The sequence below is a fragment of the Pelodiscus sinensis genome, chromosome 2 (assembly GCF_052426305.1).
Source record: "Pelodiscus sinensis isolate ZL-2025 chromosome 2, ASM5242630v1, whole genome shotgun sequence".
NCBI classification, from domain to species: Eukaryota; Metazoa; Chordata; order Testudines; family Trionychidae; genus Pelodiscus; species Pelodiscus sinensis.
Genome location: NC_143053.1, coordinates 147,493,235 through 147,515,971, shown reverse-complemented (window position 1 = coordinate 147,515,971; position 22,737 = coordinate 147,493,235). Strand labels below are relative to the sequence as shown.

At 45.1% G+C, this 22,737-nt stretch overlaps 1 protein-coding gene across 2 annotated transcripts in view; it reads left to right on the top strand.

Moving 5' to 3' along the window:
• Positions 1-504: 504 nt before the first annotated feature.
• The window catches only part of AHRR (aryl hydrocarbon receptor repressor), a 125,094-nt gene continuing 102,861 nt past the window's right edge, over positions 505-22,737 (top strand). Inside the window, exons 1-3 of one of the 2 annotated variants that reach the window (XM_075921552.2) lie at positions 505-661; positions 12,416-12,487; positions 20,453-20,631. In XM_075921552.2, the coding sequence (XP_075777667.2) occupies positions 12,426-12,487; positions 20,453-20,631 (241 nt within the window). In that variant the 5' untranslated portion in view covers positions 505-661; positions 12,416-12,425. Of the gene's footprint in view, positions 662-12,415; positions 12,488-20,449; positions 20,632-22,737 lie in introns of both variants that reach the window. The other variant, XM_075921551.2, reaches the window with a different exon arrangement.

Genomic DNA, 22,737 nt, shown 5'->3' with positions numbered 1-22,737 from the left:
GGGAGCCAAGGCGGGTGAGGGAATTTCTTTTACGGGTCCAATGTATGTCGGCGAGAGTGTCAGGCTTTGGAGCTGCCCAGAGCTCTTCTGCTTGAACAAGAGCTCTGGTAAGCGAGAGCGGGGAAAGACGTGGCCTGACCCGCCTTGTCTCTCCCATACCCTGGGACCACAGGGCTCTCCCGCCCCAGCCCACTCAAGCGCTACAGGAACATCAGCGTGCGGCTGTCAGGGGCTGACTGGCTCCGGCGAGCGAAGCGCAGGTTCCTTCCACACAGACCCCCAGTCCCAGGACAGTGTCACGCGAGGGCACGAGCCGGGGCAGCGGGGCGCGCAGCACTTACAACACCCCGAGCTCCGGGGCTCGCTCCGGTCACTCCGGAGAGAGGAGCCGCCGGCGGCAGGACCCCGTCTCCTCCCGCCGGGGCCGCTTCCTGGCCCCGCAGCGCCCTCTGCCGCCTGCGCGCCGGGCTGGGGATCGCGTGCGAGCGGGGAGCCCGGGAGGCTCCGCTTCTCCCTCCCTCCCCCGCCCGCCACCTGAGTCACCCGGGGAGGGGCGGCCGCGCATCCCCCCCGCCCCGCTGCCAGGCGCCCGCAGCGCCGGCTCAGAGCTTTGCTACCGCTGCGCGGGACTGCGCGCCCGGGACCGCGGCTCTTGCTTTGGGTGAGTCGTGGCCTCCGACGGCCTCTTATTCTAAAGGCAGCAAGTGTCAGGCGAGGGGTCGGCAGGGACGCCGGGGCAGGCGCAGAGCTGCGCTCTCACCCCCCAGCCCGCCCAGCCCCCCTGCAGGGTCCCCGCTCGCGGTGCCCTTGCCCGGCGGTGCGCAGCGCGCTCGGGGCGGCCACTGGGGCTGCCGAGCCCTCGGGCACGCAGCGAGTTGCATTCTGTGAAACTCCCGCGCAGAGCGCCCGCATCGGGACAGCCCGGGACCCGGAGCCTGGGAACATTGTCCTCTGTGCTGAAAACTAAACTATAAGACGTGAAAGGGTTTCGCACTGGCCCGTTTGGCTCCCCAATTTGACTTTCCCCGGCTTCTCCCTCCGGAGATTTTCACATGAAAAGTTCATGAAATACAGTGGAGTGACTATATTCAAAATGAAATACATGAAAAAAACAAATAGGCGATTATATTCTGGGCCAGTCAGAATTTCCCTTGATAAAGCCCTGTTCTCCACAACGGATAATTTAGATCTAAAAAGTCGGCCGGCCGGAGTTTCAGTTTCGTGTAAGGGAAGGCGGGTGGGGGATCCCAATACTTTTAAAGTTTACATCAGTTTGTTTTGTAAAGTGGATTTTTTTGCAACTTTGGGTATTAAGGAAAAACGCAATTTAAGGGCTACATTATTTAGAAAGCCATTTCTCTGAATATGGATACCAAAATGTTAGGCATTTATATAATTACGATTTGGTTTCTAACAGTTGACTTGCTAGCACACTTGGCGCTAATTGGTAGTAGAAAGTCTCAGAAGAGACTGCAACTGGATTGAAATAAAAACTGAATTATTCAGTTGGACCCAGAAGTAATCTGGCCAGAAGAATGTTGAGGCACCTTTGTGAGCCACTGTGGAGAAGAAAACAATGCCACTATCTGTACCTAATTGTTTGCAGGATATAGGGCTTCACTATCCCCAGCTGTCAGTTACGCACGTTTGGACTTTATAAATGCACCAATTTTGTGTGCAGTTAAACAAAAGAGGCCTAAAGATTGACATAGTCAAACCATCAAAAAAATCTGTTAATGCACAATCAGGGTTGATAAAATAAAACCCCTTTAATAAAACTCTACCGATTCATGCAGTACCCAAAAACGTAGATACTAGAGAAATTAGGAAATGGCCGGCTAAAGTTCCAATAGCAAACCCGTAAAGAACCACCCTTATCCTTGCCCATTTTGTAATTTCAAGCTGATAGTGTGACCAGACAGCCAATTTTTAAAGGGGAAATCCTGTATTTAAGTCCTCCTGCAGGTGTCCTGACTTTTTCTTAAAAACAGGCAAAGTGTCCTGAATTTTCTGTCTCTTCCCCCATCAGTACTGGTGGGTACTGTTGCTGGCCAGATCCCCGTTTGCCAGCGGTGAGTGTGTGTAGGAGAGCCAGTGGTTTTCAATGGGGATGGGTGTGCGAGACTGGTAGTGGGGCAAAGATGCAGTGCATGGGGCTAGCTCTTCCTCTGGCTGATCCATCAGCACAGCCCACATTAAGTGCTGCTCTCAGGCAGCAGCGCCCTGCTACCGTCCCATTTCTAGCCAGAACTCGCCGTGAGCTGCGGTGCTGATAAGTGCAGACAGGCACCAGACGGCAGAGTCGCCTCTGCCATCTACTCATCAATCCTTGACATGCTCACCCTCTCGGTTTTCTCTCCCTGCTTTCCACCCCCCACTGCCACTACTCCTTCATATCCCCTTGGCAGGGTGGGTCCCATTCCCAGTGCAGTGTCAAGAAGCCCTACATATGCCAGAGGCCCTCACAACACTGGCACAGGGACCCTCTGTGCTCCTTGGATAAGCTCTGGTGTGGGAAGGGAATTTGATTCCAGTCTGTTCACACCCTAACCCTGTAGGCTCCATAGAAGCTCCCGAGCAGGGCCTTATCAAACACCCCATCTTGGGTCTTGCATCCAGTGTGTGTGGAGCCACTGCATCCTCTAAGCACCCTCAGATTCACTGAGCCTGAGTGCACGATCACAATGCATCCTTAGGGCTTGACCCCTTCTTGCTCGCACTGTAGGCAGGAGACAGGAGGTAGCTGGGTTATGCTAGTGGCCAGCAGCAACCTGGATTATGATAGTGGCCAGCACAGTGTTAGCTGCCTTTCAACACTGTGCAGGAGGAACAGACTAGCTGCTTCTAGCCCATAGGGGGAAGAAGAAAGATGAGCTCTGCAAGGACACAGACTAGTTCATCCCCCTGCACGCACACACACCCTGCCCCATAGCTGGAAGCAGCTTCTGTCTCTTCCCCCGTGCACAGTGCTGAAAGGCTGCTGCTGGCTACATTCTGGGGTGAATCCTGGCAGAAATCGAGGAAGGGAGCTATGTGACCCTCTGTGCTTCTATGTTGCTTTGGAAAGATAGGGTGCCACATATCAGGAGAGGTGGTTCTGTCTTGGGGACGCAGTCAAGCATGGAAGGTGAAGAGCACTGGGCAGGGAGAGTCGGTTGATCAGAGTGAGAGAAAGATATGGGGGATGTCTCCCCCCGTAAACACTACAGTCTTAAAAAATAAGGTAAATAGAAAGAATCTTATTACACAGTATTTCTTTTTAACAGGAGCTCAGTCAACTTGATATTAATTTGATCATTTGCACTGCATAATTCTGATTGTTGCTGAATTTGCTTGAATATGAGTAATTTTACTAGGTGTCCCGTATTCAGTATAGGGAAATATGGTCACCCTCAGCTGAGACCTACTTCTTTCATTATCACATCAATTTTATCTCTTCGTGCTTATGTATGTATCTATCTATATAGTCTACAATACATTTTTTTCATTAAGTGATTATATAACTCATTCATTGTCAATGTTAAGGTCCAAAGAGAGATTATGGGTATCTGGAATCTGTAACTGGGATAGTGGGTGAGTACTTGATATCTCCAGCCTGCGTGTATTGAATTGAATAAATTGAAAATACAGGAGGAGTCTCTGGCCTGTATAGATAGAAACAGGCCAAACTTGGTGGCCAAACTTTAATTGAGAATGCTAGGAATTTCTAATAACTGAATTTAAAATGCAATGTTGTTTTAGCTATGACGATCTCAGGATATTAGAGAGGCAAGGAGAGCAATGTAATATCTTTTATTGAACCCACCTCTGTTAGTGAGAGAGACAAGCTTTTGAGCTTACACAGAACTCTCCTTCACGTCTGGGATATAAGTCAGAGCGTCACAGTTAAAAAGATGGGTTCCCAATTTTTTTTTTTTGCTGGGATCCTCTTTGAAAGTATTTCAGCTTAATACCATGCCATCCTTATTTCTGCTCTACTGCATGTAGCAATGCTGCCTTCTAAGCTGAGTGTCTGGCCAGCAGCCGCTGCTCTCACAATCCCTCACAATTGTGGTCTTGCGATGTCCTTTTGCTTTGGGACCCCCGGTTTGAGAAATGCTGTGAGATATTTACTCATGCTAAACAAACACATATTTCAAGGGACCATTCAAGATAAAGTGGCCTTTACTTTCTTCTCTGTGCTTGGAGGGGCATTAAGAGCAGAGAAGCAGTTGGATAGGATTGTTAGGAGGCTATTGATTGTTGTAATAATACACAATAAATCCAGTATCTATTCATTCCATGGTTTTTCGTGTCTAGCAAAGTTAAGAATGTAAGCTCCCAGGCTTGTCTTTTGAAAGTGTTGTGCAGGTTTCTTTTGAGGATGAGAACGTGTAGGTCAGATATCGAACAATTGCTTTGTGAAAAGTACTCACCCCAAGGTAATATGGTGTTTTTGTCTTTTATCATTTAGTTCATTTAAAAGTGTAGTGATTGTCCGGTTTCATCCACGTAATTTCTGTTGGAGCATTTAATGCACTGGATGAGGTACGCCTCATGTAATGATAGGAATGTTTAAGACCCATGGATCTTGAAGGTGTGTTGTGGGTGGTGTTGATCACTGTAGCAGTGGAAACATGTCAGCAGGTTTTGCATTTGGTGTTTTGGCAGGAACTGGCACTGCTATGAGTTGGCAAGCCTGTTGTGTGCGGGGCTCGTTGCTTCTGAGCTTGGAGAAGGTGAGGATGTTGTTTGAAGATCAGAAGAGAGGGTTCAGGAAAGATTTCTTTCAAGATGAGGTCTCAGTCAACTATGGGTTGTAATAATTTGATGATACCCTGTTTGTGTTCCAGCGTGGAGTGGTGGTAGGTGACAACTACAGGACTACAGGTGTATGATCAGAGGGGTTTTTATTTTGTACTGAATCCTGTTTTTGGGCATATTTGGGCAGCCTATTGCATGATGAGATCTACTTCTCCAGTGGAGTGTCCTTGTTTGGTGCAGATGGTTTTGAGTATATGAAGGTGTGTACTCTGGACTTTTTCCTCAAAGCATATTCCATGGTATCTGAGTGCCAGGGAGTAGATTTCTTAGTGAGTTAGGAGTGGTCACTGGGTCTATGAAGGCAGTTGTGGTTTCTTGTATATAGTTGTCTGAAGGGTTCCATTCATGGGCGTCCGGTAGCCTAAGAGGTGGAAGGCTTTGCCTCCCCAAACCACCAGGCATGACACCTCCCACACTCCATCCTCAGAAAACCTGCTGTAGGCATTCTGGGGGTGGAGTGTTGCTGCCACTGCACCCTCCCTCCCCATGCTCTGGGGGGCTGGGAGGCTGCCCCCATGCCCTCCCTCCCCAGAGCTTCAGGGGCTGGGCAGCCTGCAGCCATGCAGCCTCCTTCCTTCCTGGTGCTCCAGGGGTTGGGTAAGCTGCAGCTGCACGGCTACCGCCTTTCCTGGTGCTCCAGGGGCTGGGCAGGCTGTGGGGGGAGGAGGCAGATGTGCACCCCTGCCCATTTATTCCCCTCCCCATAGTGGGGAGGGTACACTTAGCATGCTGCTCCACCTCCTCCCCTCCCTGAGGTGAGAGTGGGGCCTTAGCAGAGGGGACGAGGCTGTAGGCAGGGCTGAGGGCCTGCTTCCCCCAGCCCCAGCTGCATCTACCGCCCATGATTCCATTGTTGAAGCTGATTGTGGTATTTAGGAAATTGATGTTGGTGTAGAGTGTTTCAGAAAGTGTTTAATGGATAGGTGGTGGTTCTTGAAGTTGTCGTGGAAATCTGTGAGGGAGTTTCAGTCATCCATCCATCCATCCATCCATCCATCCATCCATCCATCCATCCATCCATCCATCCATCCATCCAAAAGACGAAGAAAAAAAATCAATGTTTCTCAAGTTTGTCATTGGTTTCATGGTGTATTTTCCCAGAAATTCTTCTTCAAGGAGGCCCAATGAAGAGGTTTGCAAATTGTGGAGCCATCCTAGTGTGCATGGCTGTTTCCATGGTTGGATAAAGTGTTTGTTGTTGGGATATGTAAAAATTAATAGGGGTCTGGGATAGTGGTAAGGGGTCGGCCATAGCAGGCATTGCCCTTTGAACGTGTTTTTCCCCTTTGTCCTGGCAGCCTTGAAAGATGGTTGCACTGAACAGTGTCTTGTTTTGCCTTCGCACTTGTGCTGTAAAAACACTTTCAGGGTCAGAGTTCTTTCCCCTTCATATAAGCTGCTAATTAAGATAGCATGTAATGCTGATTTAACTAAAAACCAGTAAACAACAAACAGGGAAGGGTATAATTGTATTCATCACCTGCTTTTTAATATTAATTGTTTGAGAGTTAACATTACTAAATAAGGTTTTAGGGAACATAGTAATAGATGTGTAAATTAACATACTAAAATAAATAAAAGGATATAATTGGTGCCAGATTGTTACCACTCAGAACATTGTGCTGGGGGTCCGAGGTTTACGTGCGTGGGCAATAAAGCAGTTCTATATACCGCATCCGCTACTGGGTCGCCTGTTTCTTCTCTAACATTTGTTTCTGAATATTAAATTTTTAGGGGTGAGGATGAGTTTGGCAATTTGCTTGGGGTGGATATCTGAGAGTTGTCCATTATCTTGTAAATATTTAAGGCAGAGATGTTGGTGTATGAGGAAGTGCTGTCTATGCTGGGAAGGATAGTGTCCTAAGGGAGGTTATTAATTTTGTGAAGTCTGTGGAGGAAGTTGTGTCCTGGAGGAAGCTGGTCCTTTGTGTGCTGAGTGGTTTGAGGATGGTTTTTGAGTGCTGATATTCCTATAGCAAGAGTGCCATGGTCAGATATGATGGGTCTGCCTGGGTTCCCTTGCTTGTATATTTTGGGTAGCATGTCTAAGGTCCATGGGTTGTATTCAGCTTGATGAGTCTGTAGAGTCACTCTTGGACTTGTTTGGGGAAGAGTTTGTTGATATCCTTAAACTCCTGGCTAAATGTCTGCGGGTCTTCTTTGAGTTCTTTATAGTAGGTGGTGTTGAAGAGTTGTCAGTTTGACTCGTTAACATATTTATCATGGTTGAGGACTACAATGGTGCCCCTTTGTCTGCTGATTCGATCACTTTCTGGTGTTTAGATTTCTGTGGTTGTATGGCTGTTCAATCAGTGGTGGAGAGATTATGGTAGATGTGATATTTGTTAAGGATTTTGCAGTCAGTTTTTTTTTTTACTGAAACAGTTCTCTTATGGTTATCATTGAGGATATGTAAGTGTGAGTTGTGTTGTCATTATTGTGAAAGAATTATTTGAAGTGGAGACAGCAAAAGAATTCTTTTAGTTATTTACATATTAGTATGCCATTAGGTTCTATGCTGGGGCAGAAGTTCAATCCTTTAGAGAGCACAAGGATATTTACAGGACTGTCTAAATTATTTCAGTTTAAAAAAAAGAAGAGTAAAGAAGAAATTTCTTCTGCATTCCTCATTGACAGATGGTGATAGCCCCGTCCCCATGCCAGGCTCTCAGTGGTGCCTCACCTGCGAGGAGTAGATTCTAGGAATGGACAGACACTCTCATAGTGTCCGATGCCTGGAAAATTCCATGTCCCTCAAAAATGTTCCCTCTGTCACCAGCTAAAGCTGAGGCCTTGCAAGAACCAGGCACAGAGTCTCTGTCTAAAGCGCCTGAACCATAGGAGAAGTCTTTGAGGAACAGCAGGAAAGGGTTGAAGATGAAGCCACTATCTCTCAAGCCAGATTCTCCTCATCTTCTTCCTCTAAACCAGGGGAGGGCAATAGTTTTTTAAAGAGGGCCACTTCACACATTTCTGAAGTGGCCCCAGGCCACTCCGGAAGGGGTGGGGCCTCAGGCGGAACGGGAGGGGCCAGGAGACTTCTCATGCTCCAATGCCCACAGACCCTGATTGGCCTGGGGTGGGAGAGTATATGAAGTCTTTGCCCCCTCTGACACTCAGCACCTACAGAGAATCGCCAGCTGTTTTAAAACAGCTGATGGTTCTCTCTAGGTGTTGCCGTGGGAGGAGACCTAGTGCGCTGTCCCCACTCCGAGGCCAATCAGGGCCTTGGGGCAGGGGAGCTGCCTGCCCCCACTCTGCCAGGGGCACATGGTGGCTAGTGAGAGCCGCTGGCTGTTTTAAAACAGTTGACCATTCCTTCTGATGCCGCACGCCCCTGGCGGGGGAGGAGACTTTATGCACTCCTCTGTCTCCAGGTCTTCATTGTCCTGGGGGCGGGGGAGCGGCAGGCCAGCCACAGGCCAGATCCACCAGCTTGGTGTCCCAGATCTAGCCCATGGAGGCCCCTTTGACCACCCTTGCTCTAAAGAGTGCTGCTTAAATTGTGGCATACATACTTCTGTGTGGGCAGACAACAATGATTTTAAGGCCCAAAAAGACCATTAGATCACTTAGTCAGACATCAGCTATAACACTAATTATTACATTTTACCCAGTTATTCTTGTATGACCCCAAATAACTCATGTTTGTCTAAAGCATATCTTGCAGAAAGGCATCCAGTCTTGATTTCAATTCATCGAAAGATGGAGAATTTACCTGTGCCCTTAGTAGTTTGTTCCAATGTTTTGTCATTGCACTCTTACAAAGTTGTGCCTAATTCCTAATGTGAATTTGCCTGGCATCATCTACTAGCCAATGATTCTTGATATGTTTTTTCTAACCAGTTTAAAATGCACTTTAGTACTTAGGTTAGTTGACCATCTAAACAGAGAAAAAAAAAAGAGGATGAGTGGCACAGTGTAAGGCCATTCTCAGGCCTTTGTGACAAAGATTAAGTGCAGCTCTTTAGCTTCCCCCTGCGCATGCATAGGGGAAGGTCTATAAATAAGACCCTACCAATTTCACGGCCATGGAAAACATGTAATGGACCACAAAATTAGCCCTTTTCCCATATAATCTGATTTTCTCCTTGCATAGCTGCTCTCGGGGTGATCAAACCCAGCTCCCCCAGCCTCCCCCTGCTGCAGGTACCTCTGGTGCTAGGCAGCAGCACCAGATTCCTGCAGCTGGAGGAGGTGTGAGGAGTAGGGCTGATCTCCCCTGCTACTGGGAGCACTTGTCCTTTTCCTATAGGGCTGTTGTGTGTGTGCGGTGGAAGGTGGGGAGATCAGATCCACTTGGAGTACCTGTTGGGTTCCAACTACTATGGTACAAGCCCTGAAATTTCAGCTGTAAACAGCAGAAAATGTAAAATTGACCAATTTAAATACCTTATGGTTGTGAATTTGATCAAAATGTACCATGAATTTGATAGAGCCCTGTTTATAAGAGTGGATAGTTGAGATCCAATGGGGAAGGACTTCTGCTCTCTGGCTCTACAGGCCTCAAGTGGCCTAGATTGAACCCCACACTGTTATTTTTCTGTTTAGTTTGGATTTATACTGAACTTTAATTGACAGCGCCCTCTAGAGGTACCCTCCCTTCAGTGGTCCAGCATAGGGACACAGTCCCAGGATTCTGCCTCTCCTGGCCATCACCTCTCTCGGGTGGAGACACACATAGAGTGGCTTGTTGGTCTAGGGGCATGATTTTTGCTGTGTGTGTGAGAGGTTCTGGGTTTAAATCCTGGACAAGCCTTGGAGTGCTTGGTTTAGAAGACTGGAAAAGGGCAAATATAGTGCCCATTTATAAAAAGGGAATTAAGAATAACCCAGAGAACTACAGTCTTGTCAGTGTAACTTCTGTGCCAGGAAAGATAATGGAGTAAAGAATTCATCTGCAAACACCTGGAAGATAATAAGGTGATAGGTAACAGCCAGCATGGATTTGTAAAGAATAAATCATGTCAAACCAATCTGATAGCTTTCTTTGATAGGATGATGAGTCTTGTAGATAAGGGAGAAGTGGTGGATGTGGTATACCTAGACTTTAGTAAGGCATTTGATATGGTCTTGCATGACCTTCTTATCAATAAACTAGGCAAATGCAGCTTAGATAGGGCTACCATAAGGAGAACCGTTCTCAGAGAGTAGTTATTAATGGTTCACAATCCTGCTGGAAGGGCATAACAAGTGGCGTTCCACAGGGGTCTGTTTTGAGACCAGTTCTGTTCAATATCTTCATCAACTATTTAGATATTGGCATAGAGAGTATGCTTATTAAGTTTGCAGATGATACCAAACTGGGAGGGATTGCAACTGCTTTGAAGGATAGGGTCATAATTCAAAATGATCTGGACAAACTAGAGAAATGGTCTAAGGTAAAGAGGATGAAGTTTAATACGGACAAATGCAAAGTACTCAACTTAGGATGTAACAACCAGTTTCACACATACATAATGGGAAGTGACTGTCTAGGGAGGAGTACTGTGGAAAGAGATCTAGGGGTCATAGTAGACCACAAGCTAAATATGAGCCAAAAGTGTGATGCTGTTGCAAAAAAAGCAAACATGATTCAGAGATGCATTAACAGGAGTGTTGTGAGCAAGACACAAGAAGTCATTCTTCCACTCTCCTCTGTGTTGATTAGGCCTCAGTTGGAGTTTTGCATCCAGTTCTGGGCACCACATTTCAAGAAAGATGTGGAGAAATTGGAGAAGGTCCAGAGAAGAGCAACAAGAATGATTAAAGGGCTAGAAAATATCTCCTATCAAGGAAGACTGAAAGAAGTGGGCTTGTTTAGTTTGGAAAGGAGAAGACTGAGAGGGTACATGATAGCAGTCTTCAGGTATCTAAAAGGGTGTCACAAGGAGGAGGGAGACAAATTGTTCTCCTTGGCTTCTGAGGATAGGACAAGAAGCAATGGGCTTAAATTGCAGCAAGGGAGGTTTAGGTTGAACATTAGGAAAAACTTCCTAACTGTCAGGGTGGTTAAACACTGGAATAAATTGCCTAGGAAGGTTGTAGAATCTCCATCTCTAGAGATATTTAAGAGCAGGTTAGATAGACATCTATCAGGGATGGTCTAGATCAGGACTACTCAACTTTGGAAGCCCCAGGGGCCACAGTGATACTCACAGCACATGCGGAGGGCCACAACTTAAGGGTAGTTGCATATACATGCAGACATATATGCAAATATATGCAAATAGCTTATTTCACACTGATGGGCATGAATACAAAGATTAAGGCAAGACTTCACAACATGCAGGCTCCATTTAAGTCAGATCTGTTGATATTAATAAAGTGCAGTATTTTTAATGAGCAATGACAGCACTTTTAATGAGCAATGACAGTTCAGGAATTTAAATACTAAAATGAAATGCATATAAACAGAAGGCTATTATATTGACAATTTTTTTGTTTTGGCCCCCACTCATGGGCCGCATGTTGAGCTCTGCATAAATCCAAACCATACCACAGGTCGCAAATAAACGGGCTGCGGGCCACATGTAGCCCACATGCTGTGTGTTGAGTAGCCCTGGTCTAGATGGTACTGGATCCTGCCATGAGGGCAGGGGACTGGACTCAATGACCTCTTGAGGTCCCTTCCAGTTCTAGTATTCTATGATTCTATGATATCCCCAGGCTACACAGTTCCCTGCCTTAATCATGTCCAAGGACACCTGCTTGCTCTCTCGCCAGAAACAGTTAACAGATGAGTAACCTTTCTGCCAGGTGGAGCTAGCAGCAGCCAGTACTAGGTTCAATATCTAGGGATGCCTTTCCATTGATCAAACACAGAACTGGCTCGAGTCCCAACTCAGTAACCTGGGAAATTTACACACTACCCTAGGGTGCCCCACTCGCAAGCAGAGTCTGAGTATAGAAAAGAAACTTTCAGTAAAAGGAGGGAGGTAACTTGGCATTAATTTGGGAAAGCTCTGTTGGTCACTTGTCCAACTTGTTCAAAATAAGCATTATTCCTCATGGAAAGCAGGAGTTATTATTTTGAAATAACTAGCCCCTTTTTCAAAATAACAGGCTTGGTAGTGTGAACATTCCACTTGTTATTTCAAAATAACCTGCTAGTGGAGACCAGGGCTAAGAATGTAGAAGATATTACATGTGATTACCTGGACAAATTCCAATTTGAGTAATTGCATGCTGCCAAGCACAGTTTCAGTAATGGAAGAAATTATTCCTGTATACTTCAAGACTTGTGGGATCTTCTTGGAAGGTGATATATATTATTATTACTGAATCTAAATATATATTGTCCGGGAGATTTTTTTAATAAAGGAAGAAAGAAGCCTAGTTCAGGCTCTCTAGTAAACAATATGTATTTTATACTCATTTTTATATTACTTTGTAGCAGGTTTAATTTAAAAAATATGACAATTAAATATAAACTTCAGTATTCTAATAACATTAAACTAGGAAACTGGATGAAACCTGACATGTCTTTCTTAACTAATGTCACTGTGACTTTTAGCTTTACATAATGTTTAAGGAATGAGTATTGGCTTTAAACTGAATCTCCTGGGGTTGGTCATTTTGTGCAATGGTATGAAACACTGAAAACAAACCACCTGTTGCTTTTCTGTTTCAGTGCCGGGACGATGATCCCACCAGGGGAATGTCTGTATGCTGGGAGGAAAAGGAGGAAACCCATTCAGAAACAGTTAAGTATCATATTCATTATGAGCTAATTATGTCTCCCTCTGTGTGAATGTTTTATAGGGGAGATAAGGCTCAGGGAGTCCCTGCCTTCCACAGTGCACGCACACAGGAAAGGCTTAATTTGTCTCCCCACAGTGGGAGTACAAGCTTGGCCGGATGGCTAGTTTATCCATCAGTGCTGATTGGCCCCCAGAAAGGGTGCATCTGGCAGAGCATGGGGGAGGCTATGACCCTTCCCTTTGCCCTGCGCCCCACATAGGTTGGCTATGAGTAGGGAATACCTTTGCACATTTTAAAACTTGAACAAGACCTGCCTTCCACAGCATTCTCCCCACATTATGCCTTTCAAAGGACGCAGTGTCTCCTGACACCAGTGCCCTGGTAACGGCCTTCTTAACTTTCCCCTAATGTGGTGCAGCCCTGTATGCAATATAATGGAACAAAAAATGTAGGGAATGGGAGTTTGAAAATTGAAAATATCACGGGTTACTTTAACTAAATGAAACAATGAACAGGTGAGTGGCACTTTTTGACTAAAGTATAATTTTTCAGGTAGTTATTTTATCAGATCATTTTCATTGTAAGGAGACTTGCGCCTACACTTTATGAAAGGATTGCAGGAACAAAGCCCTGTAAAGTAATGGGATGGCTTGAAATGCAAGGAGAGAAAGGTCATTGTCACTCAAATATGAAATGGTTTCCAGATGCCCCAAACTACTCAGTTAAATAAATGTTTTTTATTATAATGATCCATGCATCTTTTGTGTTGTACCATGTAATTGTAAAACCAAATGTATTTTTGGTATTTTTCAGAGTTATAAATATGAATAGCATTGATGGGCATGGTACTTAAGTGAATGATGAGATGGTCATTAAAATGAAGATCCCTATTTCCAGTTTCTCATAACATCTGAAAACTACACCATTTGGACTAAAATATTATGTTTAGTCTACAGGAGAGCATGCTTGAAGCTTTGAGTAATATCTAATGAGTTGTTTTGGAGTTAGGTGAACATTTAAAATAAATCTCTTGTTTCCATTTAGAAAAATCTTGCAAATACAAATACATTGTGGTGGATAAGAATTTTAATGTACAAAAATAATGAAATAAGAAAATGATGGATCCCACAATTATACTGTAACTTGGCTCCCAGACACATAATAATTTTTTCTACTGTGAACTTTTTGTGTTCCGATCCTATAAGTATGAGCTCAAGGTGACCACTTACACACATGAAGTTAATAGGTGCATGTCTGTTTGCATGGTCTGGACCTTCATTTCAAGAGGCAAAATTACAGTTGCTTGTAATTACAGTAGAAGCTTATAACTTTTAATTTTGTGGATCCATGGCTTCCCTAGAGATTGATATGCTATCCAAAGGTACAGCTGTATGACTGACTTAGATTTTTTTTAAAGTGGATGTTCAGATAAGTAAGAATGCTACTCTACTAACAGAGGGAGTAGATGTTCTCAGGGGTCTTTGGTGAAATCCTGGCCTGCGTGTAACCATTAATGGTAACTGATAAGTCCAGGCTTATCGGTTAATCATTTAAACAGTTATACTATTACATCCCAGAGGGTACATCTAGACTACAAGCCTCTTTTGAAAAAACCTCTTTCGAAAAAGATCATCTAGAGAGCCACAAGACTTTCAAAAAAGCGATTTGCTTTTTTAAAAGAGAGCACCCAGGCAATCTGGATGCTGTCTTTCAAAATAGCCCTGTTTGCATTCAAGAACGCCTTTTTTTGAAAGAGCTCTTTCGAAAAAAGGTGTTCTTCCTTGTAAAAGCAGGTTTACCGCTGTAGAAAAAACTGCTGCATTCTTTCGATTTAATTTCGAAAGAACGCAGCTGCAGTCTTGACGCAGGTGAAGTTTTTTTTAAAAAAGGCCACTTTTTTCGAAAAAACTCTGTAGTCTTGACATAGCCTAATTTTACCATTTTCCTTTTAACCCCCCTCCAAATCCCCCCCATATTAAAAGAACGTTATTGAGGATGCAAAATCAACCATTCAAAAAAGTAGGGAATGTCAAATTTACAGCTGCCTTTACAAATTTAAGAGACAACCTTAATTTGGCCTCTATCTATGTGTGCATTATGGCAGTCTAAAATTACTTGATTCCATACTGTTTTTTCCACGGAACCCCTAATGATGGATTTATAAAGGAGGCAGAATTAAGAATTCTTGACTATGAAACCTAACTAATCTCCTTTTAATATTGTTGTTTGTGTGCAAATATTTATTCTTTTGAGAAAAGTATTATTTTAGTTGGGATGGTTTTGATTGGGCAGGTTTTTTTATAGTTGGGTTTTAATTTTTGTTTGACCATCTTAATTATTGTAGTGTGCCTTGTGTAAAAAGCATATTGTGGGCCCTACTAGAGAGGTTGTGTGCTTCTGCTGCAGTGTTTGGAATCTGTAAAAGGCTAGAAGAGAATTCCTCCTGGGACGCATTGTGTACTGTTGCAAGATGACCTGTAGTATTTTCTAACCTGTTATGAGTCATGGCATGGTGGGAGGAGCTGGCTGGGATGTGAGGGCCATAGTACAAAGCACTACAGAGATTCTGTGTAATATCATATCACCAGGTGTTGCAGCCCTAGATATGCGAGCACCAAAGTAGCATAAAATCACTTTAACTCCTCCCCCCCCCCCCCTTCCATGGACTGTGACATTTGAATTGCACTTCCAAGAAGAGAAGGCACATAATCTCAACCCTTGAGACTTGAGCCCATCTCTCTTCAGTTCTGCTAGTCATAATTCTGGAATCACTCAGCAAGGGGTTGTCAGGTGTTTGGTATTCACCCGGACAGGCCGGTATTTGTGGGCTCCGTCCTGTAAAAAAACCAACAGGAAATACCGGACATGTGAAATATCCGGTATTTCCTGTTTCCCTCGGACGGAAGCCCGGCGGGGACAATTTTCCCCTGCTGCGTCTGGGAGTGAGGCATACAGCAAAGTCATAGTGAAGGGGGGCAGGAGGGGACACTTGCCAGGTGCCATGCTAGGGGGGCGCCGGGCGGGGGGGGGGGGAGCAGAGCGCACACTGTTGTGGCCCACATGACCAGCAGAGACCCGGGAGCTGGCCACATGATGCCTCCCTCAACACCCGCTGTGGCCAACCCGCGACTCGCAAGTTGCATGTGCCGTTTGCCTCCCAAAAGTGCAGCTCGTGAAGCCACTCCTATGCCCCCCAAATGGTGCCCCCCCCCCGCTGGCTTCCCCACTGGCCCCCAGCTTTCCTGTGCTTACTGGGTTGAAAATGTGGGGTTTCAAAAAATGGTGCCCAATGGCAGCCGTCTTAAAGGGGCAGCCTCCTTTAAAAACATTTTTTTCTTAACAACTTTGGTCTTCTCCCCCCTTTTTTTTTTCCTCGACAGAATTTTTTCCTGGTGGGTTTTTTTTGGGAGGGGGTGTTCGGTGTTTTTTTGTTAAACCATCTGGCAACCCAAAGGAATTACATTGTTTATCACAAAGGGTACATCTATACTGCAACACTATTCCAAAATAACTTCGCATCTACACAGCAGGCAGTTATTTTGAAATAGTGTCAAAATACTGTCAAGCTGGAGGACTTCTTACTCTGACTCCTGTAACCCTCATTGTATGAGGAATAAAGAAAGTTGGAGGAAGAGTGCTCTATTTCGAAATAAGTGCTGTGTAGACGCTCCCTATTTTGAAATAAGCTATTTTGAAATAAGATACTCCATTGACATAACTCAATTTGCATAGCTTATTTTGAGTTAAGCCCTGCAGTATAGACTCACTAAAAGGTTGCAGTACTTTTACCAATTAACCCTTGACTCTCCTCCCATTAAACTTTCCCCCAAAACCTCTTTTGGATTGAAATTTCCCAAGCTTTGTCTCAAGTCTGATATGACATTTTGGGAACATTCATAGTAAACTGACAAAGCTATTTGAGATGTTTGACTTGAAAAATTAATATATTCTTATTTATTTTTAAAAATCGCCTTATTTTTTGTGTTGCCAAATCAGAAATGAAAAATGGCTTTATCCTTCCACCTTGTACCATTGGTCCTCCCTGAGAACTAATAAAGAAACAAATTTGAAAAGCTACAAATAGAAAGTTCCATTCTGGCATCTTTTATTAAGCATCATTGCATATGACAGATATTAAAATCTCCGTAAGACTATCCTATGGATATTGCCATATCTAAAGAAAGGGGCAATTATTTTCTGAGAAGATAAGCCTGACTGTAATCCCTGCCACTGCTGATGCAGAGTGCAACAGGTGCGAGTAAATGTAATTTTTAGGTACCTGGAGGGTTCTTGCTTTTGGCAGAAGAGCAATAACTCCTCGTATTATTCTCTGGCCCTCCTGAGCTTGCTAGTGCAGAGAGACTCTTTCCTTAACCATCTTTTGTCCTATCAGGATTCCTACATGTGCTAGTACTTTCATGTACTGTAGTGTTCCTGAGTACACCCACTAGATGAAACAATTTCCCTCTGCATCTCCACACCTGCCCCTACCCTAACCACGCATTGCAGGAATGACTAAAAAGTATTTTGGACATGCACTGGAAATTGGGGACAGCACATCTTTATCCCATTACTCCTGAAGTAGAGCCATGGACAGAAGACCTTGCCTCATCTGTTCCCCATTCTTGGGAGCATGCTGTCTTTTTCACCACTTGTTCCAGGTTACAGCCCTTGAATAGGCATGAGAAAAAATGTTTTAGAGCAGTGGTCACCAACCAGTAGAACAGGATCTACTGGTAGATCTTGGAGCCTTTGATAGGTGTTCCTGACTGGTTTTGCCAGGAGACTGTCAAGTGCCGGCACTTCATCTGCCCCTCTAAGACTGCCATGTTGCTCCTGCCTCTGCCTTGTACCAGTTCTGGGAGTCTCTTGCTTGCTGTGCAGGGCACAGGAAGAGGAGGAGGGGGTACTGATGTCAGGGTGCCCCTCCCACTACCCCAGAGCAAAGAGGGGACATGGATGAAGAGAGTTTTCTTGCTGCTTTTGGGAGTGGTGCAGGGCCAGAGTAGGGGTGAGCCTGCCTTAGTCCCCTGCGCCACTGCCAGAAGCCACCTGTAGTAAGTGGTGCCCATCTGGAGCCTGCATTCCAAACCTCGGCCCCAGTCCTGAACCCTTCCTGCACCCCAAACCACTGCCCTAGTCTTGAGTCCCCCTGCACCCAAACTCCCTCCCAGAATCAGCACCCTGAACCCCCTACTGCAGCTCAACTCCCTGCCCCAGTCTCAGCTCAGAGCCCGCCCACACTCCAAATCCTTTAGCCCAAGATCAGAGTCTGCATCCCCTCCCCTGCACTGCAGCCCTCTGCCCCCAGACTGATAAAAGTGACGGAGGCAGGGAGGGAAGATGGAGTGAGCAAGGGCAGGGCCTTGGAGAAAGGGCAGGAAGGAAGTGAGGCAAGGGTGTTTGAGTTTGAGGTGCATTCTGGATTGTGCTTAAATTCAAAATGCGATCTCATGCTTAAAAAGGTTGGAGACCACTATATTAGAGGAAGGGGTAACAAGGACCCAGTTTTGCTCAAGAACAGCAACACATAAACAAGACGTGTGCATTGCCAGTGCTTTCCTCCTTCCCACTGCCAACGCTACTTCTACAAACCCCAGCTGCCCTCTCTCTGACACACTGCTGGGGGGAGGGCTAGCTCAGTTGTTTGAGCATTGACTTGCTAAACCCAGTGTTGCGAGCTCAATCTTTGAGGGGACCATCTGGGGTGAATCTGTCAGGGATGATACAGTAAACTTCCGATAATCCGGCACCTTTAGGACCCAGGGGGTGCCGGATTATCAGATTTGCCGGACTATCGGAAGGGGAGAGCTATGAGGGATCTGGGGTGGGAGGGATGCCACCCCAGGCCCCTCATAGCCCCCCCTTCCGATAGTCCAGCTCTGCCCCAGGTGACCCCGATTCAGCCGCTGCTGGTCAGTTTCAGTGGCTGAATTGGGAACGCCTGCAGCAGAGCAGCTGGAGTGCTGCCGGGTTGGTCCGGTAGCGCCGACCCTTGGCGCGGCGAGACCAATCCGGCAGCACCCCAGCTGCTCTTGCGGACGCCTGGGGCAGAGCAGCTGGGGTGCTGCTGGGTTGGTCCCTCAGCGCCACTCCTTGGCGCTACTGAACCAACCCCGCAGCACCCCAGCTGCTCTGCCCCAGGCGTCCCCAAGTCAGCCGCTGCTGAAACTGATCAGCGGCTGACTCCAGGAAGCCCAAGGCAGAGCAGCTCTGCCCCGGGCTTCCTAGAATCAGCCCCTGATCAGTTTCAGCAGCGGCTGAATCAGGACGCCTGGGGCAGAGCAGCTGGGGCGCTGCTGGGTTGGTCTGGTAGCGCCAACCCTTGGCACTGTGAGACCAACCCAGCAGCACCCCAGATGCTCTGTCCCAGGTGTACCCAAGTCAGCCGCTGCTGAAACTGACCAGCAGCTGACTCCAGGAAGCCCGGGGTAGAGCTGCTCTGCCTCGGGCTTCCTGGAGTCAGCCGCTGGTCAGTTTCAGCAGCGGCTGAATCGGGGACAGCTGGGGTGCTGCCGGGTTGGTCCCGCAGCCCCGAGGGGCAGCGCAACGGGACCAACCCAGCAGCACTCCAGCTGCTCTGCCCCCAGCTTCCCCGATTCAACCGCTAGTCAGTTTTAGCAGCGGCTGAATTGGGGAAGCTGGGGGCAGAGCAGCTCTAATGGTCCGGCTGCCTGAAGCACTTCCGGGTTCCTGATGGTGCCGGACTATCAGGAGTGCCGGACTATCAGGAGTGCTGGACCATTGGAGTTTTACTGTACTTAGTCCTGCCAGGAGGGCAGGGGACTGGACTCAATGGCCTCTCAAGGTCCCTTCCAGTTCTATAAGGTAGGTATATCTCCATTTAAAAAAAAAGAAATGGACCATTGGCAAACTCTTGGGAAGGCATTTTATAATGGTTGGGATCATGGGTTTGTCACTAGCTTTAAAACAAGCAAAAAACAGAAAGTGGCCCAAATTCTGCATTCACAGGTGGAAGTTCAATGGCATCTGCTTATATATGTCCAAGAGCAGATTTTGGTTCACTAAATAAATGTGTGTACAAACTTTAGCATTTTGTTTAATTACTGAGACTGCCTTGCACATTGGCAGAATTGATATAGGTAGCACTACATATATTTAAGGGGAATGTACTTACACATTACCTCTAAATTTGGCCCTGTGATAATCTAAATTGGTATAACATATTCAGTGAAGGGATTTGACTCAGTGTAGGCTTCTTGGGTTTGCTTAGACTTGCCTCTGAATTTAGTCCTCCTATTTGCTTGATCAATCCCCCTACATTCACCTTCTTGATGCAGGCTGTTTAGCCTTCCAATCTGTCAAGGGAGTGTATGCAGAGGCTGCATTATTTTCTAATGATAACATATTTATTGTAATACATTTGCAGAAGTGAAAAGTGTTGTTTATAGCAAAGTGGATTATGCATGTTTCCAGCCCTATGTGGAGGGAATGTGGGTTACCTGGGATCTGCATCCCAAATAATGAAGACATTAGGGGGTAGGAAATCCTTCATTTTTGTTAGGAAAATGAATGTGAGTGCACCAGGAAATGTCAAGAATGGTATAAAAATCTTAAAAGAGAATGTAAGTATTTAATGTGTTTTGTAATTGTAAAGGTAGTTGATCCATTCTATGTTTTATGCTGTAGGAGAACATACTACAATCCTTTTGTCACCTGAGATCATTAGAGAGGAAAATCTTACACTCTTATTTGTTGCTTCATTTGCCATTGATGACTGCATAATTTTGTTAAACTAAAAGCCTTTCTTCTCTGTTTCAGTAAATATGTTTAGTATAATGGGGAAGGCAAATGAAGAATGGCTACATTTTAAATAATTTTATGGATTCTTTAACCTAAAAGACAGTTTAGATGTTTCTGTAATTAACTAATAGCAAATAATATATCAGTCTCCCTGTATACAGGTGTGATGGATGATTAACAATATTTATTCCCACCACAGAAGGCCTGCCATTGGGAATGAAAAGTCTAATCCTTCAAAGAGGCATAGAGACCGTCTGAATGCTGAATTAGATCATCTGGCCAGCCTCCTTCCTTTCCCACCTGACATAATATCTAAGTTGGACAAACTTTCTGTCTTGCGTCTTAGTGTCAGCTATCTCCGAGTCAAAAGCTTCTTTCAAGGTAAGTCTCTTAATCTCAGATGTATCAGGGAGGTTAAATGGATAGTGTTAACTTAAACATTTTTCCACTTCTTTGCTTTGTGCATAGGACACCACTTGGAGTATAATCAGTTCCGTCTGTTATAGGTTTTTCACACAATGATGGGCTAAAGATGTATTTTAGAAAATAGGAATGCAGTTGTAAAACCACAAAAAATTGGCAGGGAGACTCAGAGGCACATTCAATAGCTGAAACTACTTTGTTTTTTCAACTGACTAGATTTCAAGGTGATAATAACCTTTTAAGTATGTTGTACTAGTTAAGCCACACCTATATGGTGACATTATCTGCATTTAATGAGTGCACAATGGGAAATAGACCTGGATGAAGGGCTAAAGGGATCACTTTCTTTCAGAAGTGAAATCTGAAATCTCCTGTGTTGACTAAAGCCATAATGGGCTACACTTTATTTCTGTAGTTGTCTGGCACACTGTATAATCAAAACCAAATGTGTACGTGTGGATGTCGATAATAAGAATTCTTCCAAATTTGCCGACAGTTCTAGTTTCTTCTGTTAATGAAGTGTTTGGGTACTTCACCATCAGAAAATATTACCTATAGAAGTTGGAATATAACAATGTTGGCTTGCCAAGAAATGTTACTTTATTTCTTAATTTTAAGAGAATGTTCCTCTGTTGCCTGCTATTCATCAAATTCTCTTCTACTACTTACAGTAAGTCAATGATGAACAAACTAAGAAGTGGACACCAGTGGGTGCTGGATTAATTATTTTCAGCTGAATCTTCGAGTTCCCTATTACATACCAGTAGACAACTGCTTCTCTTTCACCCTAATTTCTTTCTATTCCTAGCTGATTTTAATTTTATATTCTGGCAGATCTTTTTCTGGGACTCTAAGGTGCCTGAGAAATACCAAGTTAATACCACTTCTATTGAAATCATGGCTGATTATGTCAGGCATTGATGGTCATGAAAGATCTATAATAGCCCCGATCATCATCCCGTACTCCAACCTTACGTATAAAGGGGGAATCTTTGGCATCTTCTCTTAGCAGAGTCTTCTCTGTGGGATCATGGTGTCTGCAAATGGGGATGGCATGGAGAGTGGCTGGGCCAGGAGAAGGAGCAGGTGGATTAGGTGTGGTGATTAGCAGATGCATACCTTCCCTCTCCCCTTCCTTCAGAGAAACCTCAGAAGGTATTATGGCACCAAACCATCTCATGTTTTCCACAGAGCTTCCTCCACAGGTGTTTCAGGGCAGGAAGGTAGAGGTTTCAGAGTCAGTGAAGTATTACGAGACCTCTGCATGGCTCTGCCAGATTTGAGGGCAAGGCAAACCTTGCACCGTAAATGGTCTGATGTGGAGGGAATCTTTGTGCAGATTTGCTCTCCCATGATCCTTTCTGGCAGGTTTCCAGCACAAAGGGATGATCTTGGTCATTATTTTATTCCTGGTGGTTGGAAAACCAGGAAAGATCATTTAGATAAAAGTAGTTTTGGAAATCGGGAAGGGAAATAGCACTCCTTAATAGGGTTTTAGTTGCTTTGTATCTGTGTGTTGCCTGATCTGCAAAGTCAGGATGCCACAGACCTAGGAGTTAATATAAATAGCACAACCTTATTAACCAGAGAAGTATTGTATGTATAATGTTGACAAAGCTCTTTGGGGATAACTTTTGTGGGTATAAAAGGAAATCTATTAAATTCAACAGGCAAGGAGCATTTGCAGTTAAAGACTTGCAAAAGTATATTACCTAATATGTGACAGCTTTTCTTAAGTGTCACATATGAAGGAGAGAGAAGCAGTCTTTCAGATAACTGGATCCCTAGCCAATTAGGATTTCATGGATTAGCACCAACACCTTGAATTCCATCCCCAAAACTGTAGGAATCCAGTGCAGATCCCAAGGCACTGGTCTAATGTGTTCCATGCATGAAACTCAGCTTAATAATTGGGCTGTAAGAGGCTACAAAGCATCAGTTTCTGGGTAGTCTCAATGTGTTGTCCCGTAGAGAATGTCCTTACATCGGGCTAATTATGAGATGACAAAGATTCATATCAGTGTGTTGAGGTCCACACTGAAGAGATGACCACACCAATATCAC